The sequence below is a fragment of the Oreochromis aureus genome, linkage group 13 (genome assembly GCF_013358895.1).
Source record: "Oreochromis aureus strain Israel breed Guangdong linkage group 13, ZZ_aureus, whole genome shotgun sequence".
NCBI classification, from domain to species: domain Eukaryota; kingdom Metazoa; phylum Chordata; class Actinopteri; order Cichliformes; family Cichlidae; genus Oreochromis; species Oreochromis aureus.
In genome coordinates, this window is record NC_052954.1 from 27,914,408 (window position 1) to 27,936,362 (window position 21,955).

Sequence of the window (21,955 nt, forward strand, 5' to 3'; positions counted from 1 at the left end):
CAATTAAAAGTATGTGGAGGTGTGTTACTGGAAATTGGCAAGCCATTTTAAAAACACAGATTAACCAAATGTTTTCTTCATTTCCGACAAACCCCTCGCAGCGACCCTACAGCCATCACAACCTAAAGCGGGTGTAGTTTTCCTCATAACCGTTTCATTACCACCTTTTCCGATAAAGGTTTTACAAATGCATCGTGCCACTCGAGCTTTCATATCCATCAAATATTGAACAAATACCATATCGTCTGTTACAGGACTGGCTGCATTTCCTTAAGACACAAACACAGGAGTGAAATTTTCATGAGGAGCAGAAATGCACCCTGACTTATCAAACAGTTTGCTGTCTTGCCTAAAGGAGCGAGTGCATGTGTGTGTGTTTGTCTTTTATCAGTCTGTGTGAATGTCACTGTGTGTGTGTGTGTGTTTGTGTGTTACACTGACACAGTCATGTAGCTAGCTCGGCTCGAGGGTAGGATTAGCGGAGAGCATTGCCTTGGCCCACAAACATTCCATATTAAAAAATGAAAAGGCAACCTTCATTACTATCAGTGGCACATAACCTCCCCTCTTCCTCCTCCTCTGCTACTATTATACACAGCCATAACAGCCTGGGCAGAAAATACAAGCCACTGACAAGAGATTCCATTATTTCCTGATGCCTCAGTGTCAACAACATACATCTGACGGGGCAAAGAAAGCAAAAAAAATGGAGGAAGGGAAAAGGATGTTAGAGAGAAAGGAGGGGGGTTAAGCTCACTACAGTGCCTGAATGACAAGATAGGAGGAAACCTGGGAATGGAAGCATCCAGCTTCCTGTTGGTGCTGGAGTCAGGAGGAGGATTTTTGGTTTCACAGATTTTGGGAGGGTGATGTGAGATCTGAAATAACGGTGATGCTGTTCAACAATGACAGAGATAATTAATAAGCTCTCAGAGGATAACGTGGAGCTACAGAACAATTCTAGAGTGAGGTTGTTGTCTTTACTGTAGATGTGGACCATGAGCAAATATTTAATTTACTGTAGATATGCAAGACAATATTACAAACGCTTTCGATCAAGTGGGCCGCACCAGTAAAGCCACTCTATTAAATATTCAAAAGTAAAGAAATACTCTCTGAAAATGTTCAACTGAGCTACTCGAAATAAGCTGAAACCATAAGTTGAAGAAAAGACCCATCTTACCCTACCTCCTTAAAAAGTTTCCAGAAAACACTATGTGAAATTAATTTCTTATTTAAAAAACAGATGGACAGTCTGAAAATAAAATATATTTCAGTTTTTACACACTGATCAAATCTACCATTCATAATGGAAATGCAAAAAACCTTCACCTGTAGAGGTTTTGTAACAGAACAGCAAGAATTTACATCTGTAAGACTCAAAAACAGCCTTTAGATGTAGAGATACGTTACATTTTGTGATTCATGTTTTTGGTAGGTGTTGGCTTTGTTGGCTTCATTGGAGCGTGATCTTCAGCACACACTGTGGCGGTTTGTAGTGAAACGATTGGGATGAAAGTCAGCAGCTCCAAGCCGGAGGTTCTCTGCCAGAAAAGGGTGGATTGTTTCCTCTTGGTTGGGGGAAAATGGCTGTCCCAAGTGAGGGAATTCAAGTTTCTCAGGGTCTTACTTATTTAATGGCTGTAAGACGACCTGTGAGGTGGTCAACGGTAACTTCCAGTCTCAACTGGATAGTCATGGTGAAAGGGGAGAAGACATCTAGAACACCCTGAATAGTTTGATGCCACTGGGATTAAACTTCAGATAATCATAGGATAATGGGTGGATGGACTTTCCATCAGCTTCCACTTCACATCACACTAGGATGGGCAGTGCACTGGTTTTAAAAAAACTGGAGTAATTACTAATTTTCCTGGAAATGTTTATACTTTGCAAAGCGAAGGATCGAATTGACCCTTCAGCAGCCAAACTGAGTTGAAATGAGGGCAAAAGGGTACAAACTTATTGGATTTTAAGATACATTATCAGCGTTACTAATAGATGTATTTTGTTAAAGCCATAAGATTTTGCTTCCAGTCATTAGTTTAGTTAATAAAACAACTTTTAATTGCTTATTGTAGACAAGTCTTATACCTTTTGCCCCACTAACAGTGTGGAGAATTGCAGAGTCAAGGGTAAAAATCTGAAAGAAAGTCTACTAAACTGTACCCAAACGAAGATCAACAAATGTAAACAAAGTCACGTGGCATTTAACATGGGGACTAAAGCACACAGAGGCCACCAAACTGGCCTTTCTGAGTCATAAAAAAAAGACACAAGTCAAACATTTTAAAGTGGCAGCTTTGTCTCTCACTCTGGGGCATGACGCTTCAATGGAAACTTAACTGGGCTCAACCCAATGACATAAACCCACGACTCTGTGGAGAGAAAAGAGCTTCCATGTCTTTCCAATCTCACTTTCGAGGCTTCAAAGCAGTGTCAGAGAGTGTCAGATTTGAGGAGGTGTTGAATCTCATACTCTTTAAAACTTGTAATCCGCTCAAGGAGCCTAAGGCAAAAAAAAAAAGAAAAAGAAAAGAAAAGGAAAGTCCATGCACACACATATACACACAGTGCAAAGTACACACAAACACACGCTTTAAAGGATAAAGACACACATACTGTACATGCATGCAAACAGCAGGGACATACACACTTACTGTATGGATAACAACATCTTAGAAATGGTAGCCTAACACACTCCTCTTATCCAAGATACACATACTTGGAGGAAAAAATTAATACCTGCTCATATTTAAGAGGATAGGGTTGGTGCACTTAAGTGGCCTGTCCATCCTGCTACAGAAAAACCTCATCTGATTGGCTCATCTCCAAATACCCACATACTCAATTATTTAATTGCACCTTCAATCAAAACAAGCAATTTGTTTAATCTGAGCTTCCCAAGTCCGACGTCTTCACATTAGGAAAAACACGGAGCGGAAAAAGAGAGAGAAGGAGAACGATCACCTCGTGTCATCTTACCCATGAAATTATGCTTCGGATTTCAAACGCTGCCTGCGTGAGAGCGGAGGGGAGGGAGCAAAGTCCAATCAAAAGTTCAATTATGTAAATGGAGATGTGAAGTGGATGGGGCAATAAGGAGATCGGGGAGAAGGAGGGGTTTGTGGGGAGGCTGGGGGGCAAAGGGGTGGAACAGGAGAGGAGAGTGAATGTAGCGTGAAAAATAATACACATTAACATACAAAGGAAATGTATGTCTCATTACCTTTGTAATCGACTGGGGGGGGGGGGGCTCCTTCCAAAGAGAGGTGTGAGTACGAGAGCTGCAGATGCTGTTTAGTTAAGTTGGGCTTTATTTTACGTACAGGTGGAAACAGAAGGGCAGCCCATCTATGACACACTGAAACTGCTTCAGCAAGCTTTCATAGCTATTTAACAAATCTTTGCACTGTGGCTTTGTGTACTGTCACCAAGTAGAGAAATATGTAAATAAACTCATCATGATGGCGATGGGGGGAGGTTGCTGGTGATTCACGCTTTCCATCACTTGCAGGCCAAGACAGAGGGCCTTTCGGCGGTTGGCTACAGAGATGTAAAATGCAAAAATCTGGAAAAGCGGTTTCCTTTTCCAGGACCGTATCGCTTCCAAGGCCTATTTTGCTCCACAGGCATAACCATGCAAAGCTGTCTTTACAAAAAAAAAAGCACACAGGAGAGGACAAGGCTTTGAAATTGAAATAAAACCATTCACTGAAAAAAAAAAAAAAAGGAAAATAAAATGGAGGGAGGGACAGTGCCAGCTTGCAGTGTGCCCACCCGCCCGCTTGCTCGCCTAACATGTAACACAGGGGCATAATGTGGTGTAAGCGCTGGCTTTAGCTTGTCATGGAAACGGCAGTAGCATTACCCACACTCACGCCTCTGCAAATTAGCTTTGGCTGTGGGGAAAAGGCATGCAGGGTGGGTAGGTTTGAGATCGAGTGTGTGCGGTGAGGATGCTGTCTGCAGTGGGGACAAAACAAGACAACATCACAGATGGTAAAAATTTCCTACATTCCATTTCTTTGAGTCCTTCTCCATCTGCCTCCTTTCATAAGTTACACTGATCTAACAGAAGATATTTCAGACTCCTCCTGAGCCATTTCCTTCTCCTCAATCACCATTTCAAAAATTACACTGTCACAAGTTAAAATTGAAACCTCACAGTTGTCACAGTTGCCACTTCAAACACCGCTCAAAATCAGTGCATATGGTTGTCCTGTATATGGGTACGTATGGCCAAGACATGCCTTTGCCTGGAAATCATATGTATGCACATAAACGTACATTTTAAAATCCAGATTTGCACGAATTCAAAGTCCTCCCACATCTAATGCTCTAATCGCCTCCTAATCTCTCTCAGATAAATAAATAAGGTTTGTGAGAAAGAGGAGAAAATGGGAGGCTGCTTTTATAAATCTATTTCGCATTAGTCTGCTTTAACTGCCATTTCAACTGCACTTGGTTGAGCAGTGAAGGAGACAAAATTAAGAGACTGCAAGTCTGAGAGGACCTGTGAAAAACACAGGTGAAGCAGCTCTGGAAGGCAGGAAGTCACAGAACAGGGTTATAGCAAAGACTACAACTACTTTCCTGCTGTTACCCTCTTGGAGTTGATCAAATTAGAAAAAATAGGCACAGGTACACTTGCACATAGATTTTAATTTAATTTTTTTTTTTTTTAATGCAGTTGGGCATTATTGGCGTGTCCTTGTGGCTCTGCTGCACTTCAATATTCAAACAAATCACCATTTGATAAATCTGTTAAAACAGTGTTTGTGTGTTTATTTGTAACTGGGTTTTTACAGGACAAAAAAATAAAATCATCCTGCCACCTGACCCCATCACATTCAGCTGATATATATATATTTATGTTTTGGTACTTTTTTTTTTATAAGCCAGAAGACATTTTCTGAGTCACAGGCCCTCAAAGTACCTTCACCTTCTAACTTCTTACAAACAAAAGACACATTTTCAGAGCTAGAAAACACATCTGAGATCAAAATTAGATTTTAAATCCAAAGTCCATTTTTTTCCCAGCAGGATTTCTTCGTGACCAACATTAAAACTACACCTTAACATCCATCTAAATCTTATGCTCTTCCTCCACCTTCTCAGATAAATAACAAGGTTTGGGAGAAAGAAGAGAGGGAGGAAAAGACAGGGGATGTTGTTCTTATAAATCTATACCGTATTAATCTCCTTTAACTGCCATCTTCAACAAACAAATTAGTGGTGCAATGGATTCAGAGATGAGCTGGGCTGATAAAACCACCATTTATCAATTAATCTAAGCCAGGGCAGGGAAAACTCATTAAGGAGGCCACTTTAGGAATTATGTTCTGCAGGTAAAGAGGCAGTTTGTGTGTGTGTGTATATATATATATATTTGAGGAGTGTGCGTGTTTGGGGGGGGGGGGGCTTAATGCAGCATGCAGCGGTTGCTCAACCCCGACACTACAGACTGCCATTGTCCAGCGCAGCGTGGGCTCCAGAGTGATGAGAGGGGTGATAGCAAAGCCAATTAAAATGAACATAATTACAAAGTCACCCCTTTGACTCCTGATCAGAATACACATGCATCAACACAGAGAGAAAAGGAGGACGGGTGCGGTGGAGGAGGACTTACAGGAGCATCCAGAAAGAGAAAAAGTTTGGAGAAAGAATGGAACATTTAAGTGACTAAAAGGCACTAATACATCTGGGTGGTGCTTGAACACCTGACTTTAACCTCATGGACCACCCAACTATAGGCCCCTGATGGCTCCACCCTCAGCAATTTCTCATTTTTAGCATTTAATAGTTTGTAAGTTGAAATGCGAATTATTAGATTGCAGCTCAACATGACACGGTTCAGTAGACATGGAGATTCTGAGCAGCTTTATTGTTCTGAATGTCAGTAATCAATCCTACAATCGACAAATTAATGGACAGACATTTCTGCAACCACTAATGTGAAGAGTAGGCAGTCATTCCTTTTGCCCTCTCTGACTTTTTTGTTTTTTTAAACATGAAATACGGACTATAACTGTTAAAGTCATAGTTTATAGTGTCAGGTAAATAGTTTATAAAGAATTGGGAAAACCATTAAATAAACAAACAAAAAGGGTTAGAGTGAGGTTCAAGGTTGGGCTGATCATAGATGATGACTGAGACCATAAAGGAGTTCAACTCTCTGTATATCAGGAACATTTCTACTAACTCTCATAACATGGGGTGTCTTTACACAAAAAGACCAAACCAAAATTTCTAAGGGTCCAAACTGTACCTGAAGGACTGGATTTCAGCATCAACTCCTGCTCTGTGAGAGCTCAAATATAAACTGAGAAGGATGCCACCAGGTGATATGAGAGTTGAGCACTGGAAATGCCACTTAGTATTTCCTATAGCACATAAAAGCGCACACCTGCATACTATAATAGGCCAAAAGAGGGGGGCTGGAGGGCTTTAGGAAGAGGCAATTAAAGCCTTATCATTTCTACACTCACTCTCTTTTCCTCAAACATAGACACAAGAGTGCACGTGTGTGCGTGTACACACACTTGAACACACCCGCACAATTTGAAAGAGAAATCACTGACTAATTCATAAGATACTTCCAAGGTCTTTTTTAAATTAAGGAGAACGGTTGGTTTAATTCAATTAAAATGTAGGAAGGGCCACTTAAAGATGACGGGAAGAAGGTTCAGCTTCACTAAGTGAGTGCGGTTTTCAGGAATGTGCGGGGGGTCTCAGACCCTCTGGAGGTCCAAGGAGTTTTCAAGTGCATGGACTTCTATCTCCTCAGATGAAGCCCCCTTAAACCTCACCCCAAAACCCAGGATCCTTCAAGGTTTAAGCCCATACACACCTGGAGCACCAGGGCAGATTAAGACCAGATTAAGATAAAGTTACCCCTTCTTCGGCCGCTATGTCATTCAAACCCCTGGCCTCTATGGCCACTGGATAGAAGGACACACAAGACAAAAAGGTTTGGTTCCTGCGCGCACACACACACACATACGCACGCGCGCACACACACACACACACACACACACACACACACGCACGCACGCACGCACGCACGCACGCACGCACACACACACACACACACACACACACACACACACACACACACACACACACACACACACACACACACACACACACACACACACACACACAAAGGACTTTCTGGTCATCCTCATAAGCCCTATTAGTCTGCCATAGAGCCTCTCATAGCAGACATCAATCATGGAGGGATTAGTCAATTCCCTCTCTAAATGAGTGGCGAGGGAAACTTCCCTTCAACTCAAAAGCAGGTCTCCTTCTTTCAGAGATTACACAGCGATTTGTTTTCATTTTGTTCCATCTTCATCGTTTTCTGTTTGACTTGCTTTTCATTTCTCTCTCTCTTGCTCTGCGTCTCCCTCGTTCTCTCCTGCTTGCAGCTTGTGAGGTAATCCTTGGCAGATAAAACTAAGGAGGACTTACCAAAGGCAGATTACAAGCGGCGCTTTGCGGAAGGCCCTTTTACACCAGTCGGCGCGGGTATTGAAGAGAGTGAGCTCTTCGCAGTGCTTAACTTGTGAACTCGACATGCACCCAACAGAGGAAGAGGTGGAAAAATGATAGCCGCATTACAGTAACTGGATCAAAATATATCCCTCACAACACACACAAGACAGCACATTAATACACACAACAAACACACAGACACTTGTCACTTCTTGGTTACCAGTGAGTAAAACTGAAATGGGAAGGGTGTGTAATATTAATATTTTTGTTTGTCTACTTGAAATGATTAAACGTGTAAATGCCTGGTGCCCTGTGAGACTTCAGGAGTAAAACTGTGCCTCAAACGTGGCTCGAACTGTTCACTGCTACTGGATCTCATTTAGTTGATGCAAAAATATTTAGTGATGATTTAAACAAACAGCCAAAAGTATACGTATTAAATATTTCCTTAAACTTCTAAGACTGCAGAATGTCCAGAGGTTGGTATCGTCTTCTACCTTTCCACTAACTTGATGACAGCGATGCCCTGCAGCTTGAAGCAACAACAGGAAGCCCAATGATTGGACCTACACCGATTGAGAGAAGAAACTGGGTCTCCTCTCTCCCACAAGATCCAATGACAGACCACTCAGAGACGGCAAAAAAAGTTTGGGGAGGGGTCCACGCTGAGAAAAGGTAGACACTGAGAGGTAATTATTTAGCCTTACTCCTCTCGAGGATTATTCTCCTAATATTACACAGCTTATGGAAAGGCCAGCGTGGCCAAAGGGAGCCACTGAGGCTTCAATGCTTTGGTCTCAGAGACGGACTGCAATGCCCATTTCCTTGCTCATAGTGATGCCAAGCTCTGAAATTTAAGAAACACAAAACATTCTCCTGATCTTTTACTTTTAACCCAGTGGTTCTCAAACTGTGGGGCATAGAGCCACTTCAGGTGGAGCGTGGACAACTCTTACCACAAGAGTTTACTGACACCGTCTTGCAGAGCTTTACATGTCAAAAAAATGAACCTAGATGGAAGTGTGCTTTAAATGAACAACAGTCAACAAGGCATTTAGTTTAACATTTAAACTCCAACTATAACGAAGGAGGCTTTTAAATCTACAGCAGCTGCCTAAAAACATTGTACCCAGTCCACTTTCTTTATGTCCTCCATCTGAGTTTCTTTGTGTAAAGGTCTGCAAAACTTATCAGAGAAGATGAATTAACTTTGGACTGGATATAATGATAACAAGACGAGAGACCTTGCAACGGGCAAAGATCAGAAGACAAGAGATGACTGTCCTTGTCTCTTGGGCTCCCCTCTGTCCTCCAAAAACATCCCTCAGTCGTCACAGTAACCTCAGAAACACTCCACAGCACGGATGTGGTCCTCTCCTGCCGCGAACCTCGGTGAAAGCTAATTAAGAAATATCGCAGCCTTCTGCGAACTCAATTAAATAATGTTAATTTATTCTAATTTCAATTTGGAGGTAGTCTGAACAGGAGGAGGGGCTGTGAAAACGTGTGGGAGACGAAGGAGAGCTCTGGCCTCTTCCTTCCCCCCGGCACAGGAGCTCTCACAACCTGCAAAACTCTATTTAATTTGAACCCTTCGACTAACGTGGGTAATCACTGAAGCCCTTCAAATGAAGGGGAGAAAGAAAACATTCCTCTAGTGTCTAATGTGAGTGTGCTTGTAACAAAAATTAATAAAGGGAAAAGTGGTAAAGATTTCATGTAAGATTATGCTTAAAATATTACTCGACATACAAAGAAACGGGTGACACAGTATAGAGTAAAGGAACAGCTGAAAAAAAGCTTTTGCAAACGCACACCAGTTCCAGGATGTAATGTATTGACAGATAAACCACAAAGTTGAAAATGCCTTACTGTTTCCAAAATTCTTTGGCAAATATTAAGATAACACAGAACTTTTTCTTTCAAACTTCTGCCCACACGCATAATCCAACCTCCAACTTTTCTTTATATGAAAATAAGGCAAATAAGTCACGAAGCGGAAACTTGATGAAAATCCAAAGATCAGAGCATCTAAGTGTAGAGCGCTCTGACTACAGAATAGAGATGGAGATGAAACAAAAGGAGGAGTAGAGGATCACTGAGTTACAGCGAGGGAAAAGAGATGGACTGAATCAGACCAGACAGAGCTCACAGCCCGCCCAACAGGAACTCCCTCTGTTCATTTAAATTAATCCCACAGATGTTTTCATCCTTCCAGCTCCTTCACAGATGCTACACTTTAAACTTGACGCACTTCAGGATCTCTAGACGGGACAATGGAATCACATATTGGTATGGGAGCTGTGAAGCATCTAAAGCCCCTTTCAGACATGCTCTCCTTTCCATTATTTTCACGATATCTTAATGCGTCGGCTTCATGTGTCAAAGAACAAGCCCGGTCACTTCTCTGTCAAACTCGCGACAGCCATCTAAGCATTCAGACCTAATGACAAGTGCATATAAACTTTCAACATGGTAAAAACTGGACTCACGTGCAGTCATATGTACAACTTTACAACTGTGCATGTCTCTCGAGCTTTATTGTGCAAAGCTCGAGAGACATGTTGGTGTTTCTGTCTGGACATCATAAGACATCCTGGATGAAGTTTCAGTTACAACACAGTATACAGAATAAAGTGATCCGCTGTCATTTAAGACGCCCATGGTTTTGGCCACAATCAAGCTATTATCATGTAGTCTGAATCTGGCATCAATAACAACGGTGGAGAGAGCCAAACACTGAGAAGTGTAGCTACATTTCAATTACTTTCTTTCTACAAGCCTTATTCACAGATTCCTAGAAGCGCTAGAATTCACACATTAACACTTTGATAGGAGCATTAAGGTTTCAGTATCTTGCCCAGCAATACTTCAGCATGCAGACTAGAGGAGCCTGGCATCGAACCGTCGACCTTCTCACTGACAGATGTCCCACTGTATCTCCTGTGCCACTGCTGCCAAGGTATGACCTACCTTCAGATTTCCTCAAACACAAACATCACCCAAAATAAGGCACCTTTAATTAATCATTGAGGCAAAGACCTCCTTTTTCAATTATGTTTTGTTGGGACCTACTGTCCGCTAGTCATCATGAGCAACAAAACAAAAGCTTCTGGAACCTCTGTAGATGCTGCACTTAGATCTGAATCTACATAAGAACTTGAGTTAGTGCCAGCCCATGTGTTTCACTGGCAAAAATCCAGAGCACCGAGCTCATATTATTCTTAATGTAAATCCAATCAATATGTGTAATACCTGTGTATAGAATAAGTGGGCGCACACCATATGTCATGTAGATGTCCTGATTTTCCACAGGCTGGCACTGAAGTGGCTGGTTTTAATGCAATGACAAGGAGGATGAAACTGCATCCAAGAAAAAGTTTAATCCTAAATCTGTTGGAGTGAATGCAAACAAGAAAAAGCTACATCTTTCTCCATGACTGTAGTTGGCTTGTATTTTCTTGTTAGAACTCTTGCTTGGTTTTTACAGGTTTATGAAATATCTTCACCAAAGCATTGCTCGAGGCGCTGACCCTTAAACTCGTTTTCTGTTTGTTGAGTGACCAGCCATTTAAAGCTTGTTCCTCTGCTGCAGCAAATAAATGTGTTAAATGTAATGGTGATACGAGACAAGCAAATCTCTTTCGGTTACCAAAGACAAGATTTCATTTTAAAAGAAGAAAAAAAGAAAAACTCATTCTAACCCTTCAGGGCAGGTTTGTAAATGTAGAACTGAATATGGTGGCTTTCTGGATATCAATTTCTATTCACATTGTGAGATTAAACTGAATTCTGTGTGTGTGTTTATCTCAGCCCTACACACAATTTGCCCACATTGGTAAAATAAATATAAATGAAGAGCAGACGTCTTATATGGGAGAGGCGGGGGTTAGCTGTGTTTTGAGGGAAGGTTATAACTGCCCGAGTACATATTGACAGAACTGAGCCTTGGGCACATTGAAAACTATAAGAACAGATACATGCATACATTTACACTCTGTGCACGTTCGTAGCGTTATGATGTGTTGGTTTCGTCTTGGCCTCTCAGAGTGGGGATGTCTCCTCTTAATCCTCCCTGACTTCATACATTCAAAGGTCATCTCACAGCCCATGTGTAGGCTGTGGTGTGTACCATGGTGCTGGGTGTGAATAAGAGGAAAAGAAAAACCCTATTCACACTAGCTGTATATGTCAACAAACCCTGTAGCCCTATCCTTGTTTACTGTGAACATCCCATTTCTCTCTCTCTCTCTCACTCTCTCCCCACAATTCCCTGGAAATGTTCCCTCTCTTTTCTGCCGTATTATAACCCTTCACTATCCTCAGCATATTCTTCATTTCACCCCTCCTCTTCAGTCACAATTCATTCTCTACACCCCACCTTGCCCCCTCCACACCAAGCTCCAGAGGCAGGGGCATCTCTTGGCGAAGTGTGGCCCACCACAGGCCACTGGCTTTGGGTAATTAAAGTGGTTTAGGCCCCCTCACCCATGGTCACAGGCAACTGCAGCTGGGTGATAAAGGCACTGTGCCATAATTACATGGACGGCCAGCATCACCGCCCAGCTACACTAAAACAGTCAGCTAGCCAGCTGCATGGGGAGGAGGGACCTGTGTGTGTCTACGTGTGTGTATGACTAACTGTACTGTGTTTGCGTGTATGTGTGTGCGTGGGCACAGGGGGTCAACACCCCCTTGTGATCGTTCTGCTGTAGTTAAGCCCCCTGTGTTTAAGCCCTACACAGGCTCATTGAGCCCCTACACACACACACTCACAATTTTAACCCCCACTCATCCCCACACCCCCAGCCAATCATTCCCCACCAGTGGTCTGACTCCTGCCGTGAGTGTGTGTGACCATCAGCCATTTAATTAGACCCAGCCATGATTTACCTAATTTAAATAAATAAATAAACATATGAAAACACCCCAATAAACAAATACCTATATTCAAATGAGGAGCTGGGGAGTTTCATGAGCATAAAGAATGGTGCAGGAGATGAGACTGTGCAGGCGGAAAAAAAGCTAATGTAAGGACCACTGGATGTGGACACACTACTGCAAACACACACATACACACACAACACATTCAAAATGCTTCAACTCACTCACTTATAATAAAACATGCTGCACGGACGAGCCAGAGTGAATGACAGGAAGTAGACATGAGGCGAGATCTGTTGAATTTTGGGGTTCAAGCTCAGAGATTTGAATTAAATGTAATTAAATGCAATTAAATGAACTGAAGAGTCTGCGAAGCCGACAAGTAGTTGATGAAATCAAAGTTAAAATCAAAATTTTAAATTGTGCATTCATGTTATAGTGAAGAATACCCAAATAAATACATTAGCTTTATTTTAAAAAGGTATATTTCTCAAAATAGAAAGTAATGATTCTTCATTAAGCACCAGATACACTGCAGAGACAGCCACAGTGTATTTCTTTCTGCATTTTTCACATGCATCACATGGGGATAAATAAAGTTTATTACATTCCAGCAAGGACTGCGTACCTTGGGGGAAGAGGAGGCCAGCTCTCTCCCTATCACTGCTGCCACTGGGCTGGGCCCAACGGGCTGGGCTCTCTCCCCATCAGGGCCAGATGTGGGTTTGTGGGGTGGCGGACTGGGGCCGAGCCCAGGGCTGGTGCCCGGGGGTGGGGGAGCTCTCCTCTTCTGGCTGCTGGCCACATCAGGTGAGGGGCCACCAGCACCCTGCTGCACAGGGCTCAATGTCCTTGGCTCGTAGAATGGGTTAGATCTGGAAAAGAAGGGAAAAGAGAGATTGATGTAATTTATCCATCGAATTTGTAAAAAGGATGAGCTGTAAAACAGTATTTCACTAGGCTGGAGCTTATTCAGAACAGCAGAGCTACACTGTTTTTGATGATCCTACAGAATTGATTTAAAATATTCATACTTGTATATAAAGTCTTAAATATTACAGTTACATCCCAACTCGCACTTTAAGATCCTCCTGATCTTAAAAATAAATTAAAAAAAAGCTAAACCAACAGACACACAATATTCTTCAAAGAGCAGAATTGGGGATACTGGAGGGTGGAGGATAGCGCTGCTGGAGATTTTTTCCTGTTAAAAGGGGATTTCTTCCTCCCCACTGTTGCTTACATGGCATACTGTGATCTTGGGATTTTTTTCTCTAGTATTGCAAGATCTTTACCTTGGGGTTGTTGTTGTGTTGTTGTGATTTGGCGCTATATGAATAAATCTGAATTATACTGGGGGAAAAAAAAAGCACTTATAATGGCCACACTAACTGTTCAGCCACATTTAGAGCAGATATAAAATCTTCCTATTCTCATTTTTAAATACAAGTTTATAAATATTTTCTTTTTGTTTTCTTGTTCATTTTTGAGTTTTAATATGTTAGTGACTTTATTGTTTTTTCTCTTTTTTTCTAGTGTTTTTAATGTGCTCTTCTGCCTACGAAGTCCTTCAAACCTTCACATGTGATTCAGGGCTATACAATAAAACTAAATTTCCTGACTTACAGCAGCAACACAAGGATAAAAGGCAGTCTCCAAAATGCCAATAAAGTTAACATAAACCATCTCAAAGACAGACTGCTATATAAGATATAAAACCTAATTTTTTATCTTGTAAAATTAGGTTGTTGCACAGAAGAAAATATTAGAAAATATGCATATATTTTGCGTAATCATTAAACATTTTGTTTATAATGACGTATAATAACCATTAGGACCATTTAAACACATCTTTGGATGTATAAATTCATTAATAGGGAAACAAAGGTTTGGTGCAGCACAATGAACAGCACACAGAAAGTGGTAAGTTAATAGAAGATGCAGGTGCACTGAGGTCAGGACTGTGTGACCTCATATCCTCACTACCCAAGGTGGACTACTGACAGACAGGCCAGAGCACGACTACATTACACACACGCACAAGCACGCACCAAAACACACACACATACACATACACATACCACAGTGTTATCAATACACAGGCATGCTGGTGGCAATGAAAGCAGGGGCACGGCCTTAAGACATTCACTCAACATGCAACAAGCAGTCCTAAACAAACAAGAGAATTGGATGGAGGAGGAGGAGGGGGTGAGAGGAAAAACTGATTGACTGGGTATCTCTGAAAGAGAAGGTTGGAGGTACTCAGTGTCTTACTGCAAAGTGATAGAAGGGGGGGAAAAAAGGAGGGAACTGAAGAAAAGAAAAGGAGGCAGGCCTATAGAGAAGGTCTAACAGACCATCGCTGGCTAAAAGACATGTGAAAGGGCTGCAGTCAAAACACTGCGCTGCCCTCTTGAACTTTCTATTCTGCAGTGAGCTGCTCCTGATGTAAGAGACAGAGAAAAAGAAACACACCAGTCAATTCCTGTCTGTCTTTGGACAGCTGAGAGGAGTGAAACATACGCCTGTCTGTGTGACGGCTTTGCTCAGTGGCCAAAAGGGGTTTTCATTGACAATTTGGGCACGGCTGCTCTTGTGGAGATGGTCACACACTATTGGTGAAACAGTTCACTGATGGGAAGACTTCACACTGATGTGGGGATCCTTCTGAAGCTAAGATTCAACCCCTAAAGGTTGGCAACCTTTACTGTCACAAGATAAAGTGTATATATAGCTTTTAGAGAAAGTGACACAGCCTATTAAGTATAAAATAGCCTAACATTTCAGTAAAAACTGAGATTCACACATACACAACGTGCTACCTTTTTATGCTGCGTTCAATGACTAAATTTTTTCTTGTTCATTTTTTTTAATTTCAGAAAGTTCCACTGAGAATAAATATTTATAAGTAATGGTTGCACAACACAGCCACCAAACTTAACTAAAATGAAAATCTTATAAAATGCAGCATATACCAAAAAAAGTAAACAAATCCCGCACCCCCCCCAAAAAAAAAACTTAAGAAAAAATGCTCCGCACCTCCGTTGCCAAATTCATCATATCTTTAATTTCAACAACAGATAGAAGCATCTTTACATTTTCTTCTTTACAAAGTAACTGACAGCACTGATGAACCGAAATGATGCAGAACAGGAAGAAGGAAGAGGGAATGGGAGGGTGGGGGTGGAGAGCAGGCGTAAAGGAGCTCCAAGGTGAAACAGAAATGAGCAGAGTCTACGAGGAAGTGAAGGAGAAAGAGGGAAAGTATGGGGCAACAAGTTGATGGGAGGGAGAGGAGGGGGAGGACGGGTGGAAAGACTGAAGAGGGAGACAAGGTTAAAGAATGCAGTGAAACAACAGGGCCCTTGTTCCTGTTGAAAGAGCTGCCTCGTCACTTTGCCCTGTTTGGAAGGGGGGAGCTGTGCCTACAAGTGCCCCTCTAGAAGGAGGGGGAGCTGCAGGACTCGGGCTGCCAGCAGTAATCGAGAATGTAACTGAGCATTTTAAGTATCGCTACTTATGAAGAAAAGTGCAATTCCTCCGATGGCCACTTGAGGCTAGTGATCTGAAACCCTTAAATCTACATTCTTTCTATTTGCAACCAGGGGGTGACTCTTCTGATTGCACAACAATTTCCAGTGTTGTAAAAGTCTATGGGAAAATGGCCCTATAGTCACTTTTTCAGCACAGTAGACACTTTCCCAGTCAGTTTATAAGCTCAATCACTGGTTTCGGGTCAATAAAACATGAAATTGATTTTGTAATTTATGGTCACTATTAGAATCAAAAAGGAAGCCAAACCCGTGCATGCTCAAAGACTTGTTAATCACAAGCCCTTAGCCATTCCCTTGGCTTCACAGTAAAGTCCACTCCTCACATGTCCAGTTTGCAGTAAAGCTTAAAGCTTCGTCACTTTGTCTACCTCCATCTTTCATATACAACCTGAGTTAGAAAGCAATGCACTTGGTTCTAAATAACAAAGGAAAATAGCACAGGATAAGGTGCATGCTCTTTATTTAACAGCATGTTCACGCCTCATAATTTAAAGTTACTGTGTCATCAAATGCAAAGAAAAAAAAAAAGACCATTCATTTTCATTTGTTATAGGACTGTAAATACACTGAGGAAACAATTGTCCAATGCATAACAAAATCTTACTTGTCGAGCTCCTCTTCATTGTGAGAAGTGTCCGCATACAGGTACTTGCTCATGTCAACGGGCCGGACACCTTTCCTCTGCCTGGGTTTGGGAGGTTCTGGATCTGGCTGAGGGTCCGTGTCCTGGTCGGGCTCATCAAAGGGGTTCCCTGGACATGCTTGTGTCTCTGGCTCATCTGGCTCGTTGAACGGATTTGAGGAGTCGTGGTCGTAAAAGGAACTGTCGTCAGCCCGCTGCCGTAGGACCGGCTGGGCAGGGGGCTCTGACAGAGGACGGAAAGCATTGACAGCATGAACAAATCATGTTACTCCTAGACTTGACATGAGCTTTGGTAGCTTGTGATCTCAGTATGTTGGAGAGATAGACAGCAGAGAGAAACAAAATAAATGTGCCTTAACCTCCCAAGACTGGAACTCTTTCTTGGCATGCATTTTTATTTCTCTTTGCTATTTGGGCTCATTGGGACCTGAAGAATGTAAAAACAAATTATCTTTTTACCTGATGTAGTTTCTGAGAAGAGGATATCAGGCCCTTATACAGCAAAATTTAGTATTGTGGTCTAGACAACAGAAAATGTGATGTCCACATATTTGGATAACAGGTCCTAGGAGGTTAACTGCCTATTTGACTTGTGTGGATCATATTTAGGTTATTTCAACATTTTAAGGATCCAGGTCCCCTGTGTGGGCTCCTGAGTGGTGCCTGCTCAACCATGCTGCCTTCACTGCCAACATAAGACAACCAAATCCTACACACAGCCACTATTGAATTAAAACAGCAGTCCCCAAAATAAGTAAACCTTTGTTGAAGATGATAAGGACATTAAAGAACACATGTACATGCATAAATATATGCACTCGAGAAAGTAAAATCCAGGATTTAAGGTTGAAGATCAGATCAAAGACAACTTAAGTAAGCAAATAGGCAGCAAAGGTGTGCTTTTATGTGTGTGAGAGCGTGACACTCAAAAACAAATACCTGTCCACTCAGGTGGTCAGACAAAAATATTGGTTTAGGTGTCTGACTGAAAGCATTGAAGCCTGATACAGTTACAGAGGATTATACACATTCACGGTATTTGGACATCAGAACCTTAAAACCACACTGCTCATCATCCCAAAGACTTTTCCCAAAGCAACATCAAGAACATCGCAACCAGAGCCAGTCACGATATACAAGTTATTACAATTATTATATATTTAAATGAAGATGAGTGCATTTTCCTCAGAAGCTGGCAAAGCTGCACATACCTTCCTCATCAGGATCATCAAATGGGTTGAGATGGTTGGGATGAAGGTCGACATCGGGCTCATCAAAAGGATTGTTGTTCATTGCAGGAGCCGTATCCTGATCCTCGTCTTCCAGGAAGTTCAGCTTGTTAATCAGCTCTGTTGCCAAAGAGTTCAATAAAAAGTCATTTTAAATTAAACTACAGAGTCAAAACAGCTACACAACAAAATGCAATGACCAAACAGCCACAAAGCCAAATGCATCAAAATCTGCACTTCGGAGTGAACCATTCAGTCTTGGATAAGAAATCCCGCTTGCTGGGGAGCACTGCCTAAACGCCTTTGTTCCTCAACCATTTCATCCTTCTTCAGGGCATATACAACAGTGGCATTCTGGGAAAATTTGTGTGGTATGGAGTGTTACTGTGGGAGACTGTGGGAGACTGTGGCGAAAGCATGGTGTTGCTATGGAATTCCCAGCTGGAGGGGGTACTTGTGTACTTTATCTTCACTATACTCACTGTAGTTCAATCGCATGCTGCCAGGGTGTGGGTCAGTTTGAAAAGAGTGTAAATGTGCCTGAGGTAGATGCCAAGAAATGTTGCTGAGAAACATGAAAATCTGAACTAGTATAAAGAAAAACTGTGCTGTGAGATACGTGTCCTGGGTCTATATGTAGTGTGGCTACGTGAAGTGGTGATGGCTGATAAGAGGAACAGCACTTAACTGACAACATTCATGGCCAATTTTAGGCCATGACAAGTGCACATGTCCAAGAGTGTGTGTTTAAATCTGTGTGACGGTTTGTGACTATTCCTATCCACACAGAAGAATGTTGGAAGACCCCAAATAAACTCAGAAAACCTTGAGAGTACAAAGCTATGTTTGTTGTATATTACTGTTAGCCAACAGGATGTAATTTCCAGCTGAACCAGTGACTGGAGTTATTTGCCCACAGGAGACAATCTGGGAAAGCCCTTATTTATGAGATTTTTTAATAAGATGAAAAGGTTTTACAACTCTGCCCTTGCAAAAAAGAAAAACAAGACACTTTGTTTAAATTTAGCCAAGGTGTGAAACATCACTGATGGTATGACCCAGGGGCCAAACAACTATCTTCACTGAACCTGACATAGAAGTGCAAAAGGAGACGAGCGTGTAGGGGGAAGTGGCCAAATTTAAATTAACTGTAGGTTTTCTGTTTTTATAGACAGATTGGTCAAACTTTTTTTTTTCCCATCTAGCTTAAGATTAATTCTATTTTGAAAACACAAATATTTCTTTGACCTGAAAGAGAAAAACAAAGGGGAGCTTTCTTTTCTTTTCTTTTTTACCTGGTTTGGTTCACTACCAATTGCAGTAAAAGAGTGGGAAAGGTCACATTGTCAAATAATAGAAACAATAGGAACCAAAAGGATGAACACCAACTGATGTGTTCACAACACCACGTACTGCACGTCACCACATGATTGAAGATAAATCGTACCACACGACCACAACACGACTACAATACCAATGTCACGAAGGATCAAGGGATAAGGGAGGGTAGAGCCAAAGAGAGAGGGGAAGAGGGGGAGACAGAACATTATGGGAGGGAATATAAAAAATAAATAAATATGTAGATATAAACCGTGACACTGAGGGGTAGGAAGAGGCAACACAATGTTCACAAGACAATAAAAGAAGAATCACAGGATGAAGAGGGGTGAAAGAAAGGTGAAAAAAGACCTTGGGAAGAAGCAGCAGGCTTAGCTGTTGCTTTGCGTGCTCGCTTGGGAACACCACCATCATCATCATCATCATCCCCATGTAAGCAGCTGAGGGCATTCAACTGGTTTACTATCTCTGCAAACGACAGGTCCATACAGGAAGGGAGGGAGGAAGAAAAGCAGTGAACAAGGCAAAAATAACACACACCATCCAGAATGTCCACACACATCCACACCGCACATTACACTGCACAATAACTAAGTGCAGACTGTTGGTTTGGTTTATATTATCATCAGTTCTATAACTAACAAGTCTGCAAGTACAAACAGATTAGTAAAGAGGAACACTAGTGTGAATGTGCATGCTTTAGTTAGTAGTAATAGGACTGCTATCAACCATTTAGCTGGTAAGGTCTACACTATAAAGTTCACAACTTCCCACACCAACTGTACCTGGGCAGGCCACCTCAATCAAGTATATTTATGACTGCCTGTTAATGATAAACAGCTAGCTCATCCTGTCTTGTGTTACTCAAACTTTGCTGGGCAACTAGTTGCCTGCTACGTTTCATATCAGTAGCTATATCCAGGTCCAAACACTCCTTCAGTTCCCAAAAACAAACAAAGCGCTGGGACATTACTGATAGTTGAAAACAGTCCAGATTTGTCCTGATACTAAACTTAATCTCAACGCCAGAATCTTTTCTGAAGGGTAAAAAGTTTTTTTGGGGGGGGGGGTCGGGTCCAAAAACAAGAACTGAAGCACTGCAGCACATTAAAAAGGACAGAGCCTCATTCAACGCTGGAGAAGCTTGGAGCTGGAAAAAGCATCATTATATCATCACCAAAAGCAGACTGTGGTGTTCCCATAGACTCTCTGTAAAGTGTACACTTGGAGGTGGATATCATTCAGCCATTTCTACAGTCTCTTCTCCCGGGGTTGAACATGCCCTACCCGGTGTCTTAGACTCCAGCTGGTCTGAGTAAGTCAGTCTTTCTTCTGCACTGTAACCAGAGCTGGCAGCATATGGAGAACTGGTTCATGTACCAACATGTCAAACTCCTGAAGGCTGCAGAGCAGAACAACGACTGCCATCGCTCACTGCCATCCAAGATGGGGAAAAAGGTGGTTATCCCCAGGAGTAGAGACTCACTATTGCTCAGTTATAAAGTATTTGCAGAGGAAACAGTGTTCTGTGGGAAACACTGCATCAGCACTGCAGTGCTAAATGCATGCACAGAGCCAAAAGCTAAGAAGAAAAAACTTCATATATCTACTTTAAAATAACATTTCTGACACGCCTCCAGAGCTTCAGGTTCCAGATTGATAAGTAAAGAGGTAATACTGAACAATGACTAACAAGCCTATATAAACACACATACACACACACACACACACACACAGAGGTTTACTGAGGTTTCATAATTTACATATAGCATATAAAAAGACAAAAGAGAACATGTGTTTTACAGCGTATGCGTTGGTTAGCCTAGTGTTAGTATTGCTGGGGCTGCTTGCTGGCTTGCTCCGGAGGTACCATTCAGGCAAGAATATGATAGCAGCGAGTTTTGGCAGCCCGGCCCGTCCTTTGATTCAGAGATGTGTGCTAGTGAAGCGTAGCTGTAGACGCTCAATGCATATACATATAAATGAGATGAAGAGCAGGAAAAAGAAAGGAGAGAAAGCATGAAGCTTAACATGAAGAGGTGGCGCTTTGAAAAGTTGGATTAAGCAAAGCAGGAAGCAGCGCGGCCCGTACATGCGACCGTAGAATGAATCATGTATGTAAGGAAGGAGCCAAGCCACCGTCAGTCTGCCAGTGCGACCAATACAAGACGAGGGGAACGAGGGGTAACAAGGATGTGGGAAAGTCAAAGCAACAGAAAACGCCCTGAAGCAGACAATACACGGCAAATAAAGCTCATGAATTTACAAACTCTCACTTTCATATTTGTAGCAACACACACACACACACACACACACACACACACACACACACACACACACACAGGTGGGGAAAACAAAGAAACCAAGAAGCAAAGTAAATGCCCCAAATGAAGCCTGGGTCCTGCGCTTATTCTTCAGGAAGTCTGGGAAATTTCGGGCGTTTTGGGGATTTTGATCAAATGACCAAAAGACTCTTCAATGACTTTCAGCAGATAAATCTGTGATCTTACAAAGCCAAATAAAAAAGTGCTTCTCCAGTGTTTTACCTGTGATCTTGGCAGCTTTCTCCTCCTGGTTGACCCTGTTCTCCTCATCCTCCTCATTCTCCTCCTCAAAGTCATCCAGGTTGCCAATGTCTGCCTGTTTCATGCTCATCAGGCTGGCCAGGCTCTGCATGTCCTCATCACTGGACCCCACCAGCCAAAAAAAACCCCAACCCAATTTATATACATAGATAGAGAAATACATGTTTACATGCAGCTGAAAAACTTCAAAACAGATAGCACAATTTAACCTAAACACCCCAC

The 21,955-nt window shown here is 42.1% G+C and overlaps 1 protein-coding gene across 5 annotated transcripts in view; it reads right to left on the reverse strand.

Annotated features, from left to right (window-relative positions):
- The window catches only part of ehbp1 (EH domain binding protein 1), a 161,719-nt gene that overhangs the window by 83,924 nt on the left and 55,840 nt on the right, over positions 1-21,955 (reverse strand). For all 5 annotated transcript variants that reach the window (XM_039621737.1, XM_039621736.1, XM_039621735.1 and 2 more), the window contains 4 exons: positions 21,695-21,834; positions 17,793-17,930; positions 16,543-16,804; positions 13,013-13,259 (listed from right to left, as the gene is read on the reverse strand). In XM_039621737.1, the coding sequence (XP_039477671.1) occupies positions 13,013-13,259; positions 16,543-16,804; positions 17,793-17,930; positions 21,695-21,834 (787 nt within the window). The remainder of the gene's footprint in view (positions 1-13,012; positions 13,260-16,542; positions 16,805-17,792; positions 17,931-21,694; positions 21,835-21,955) is intronic.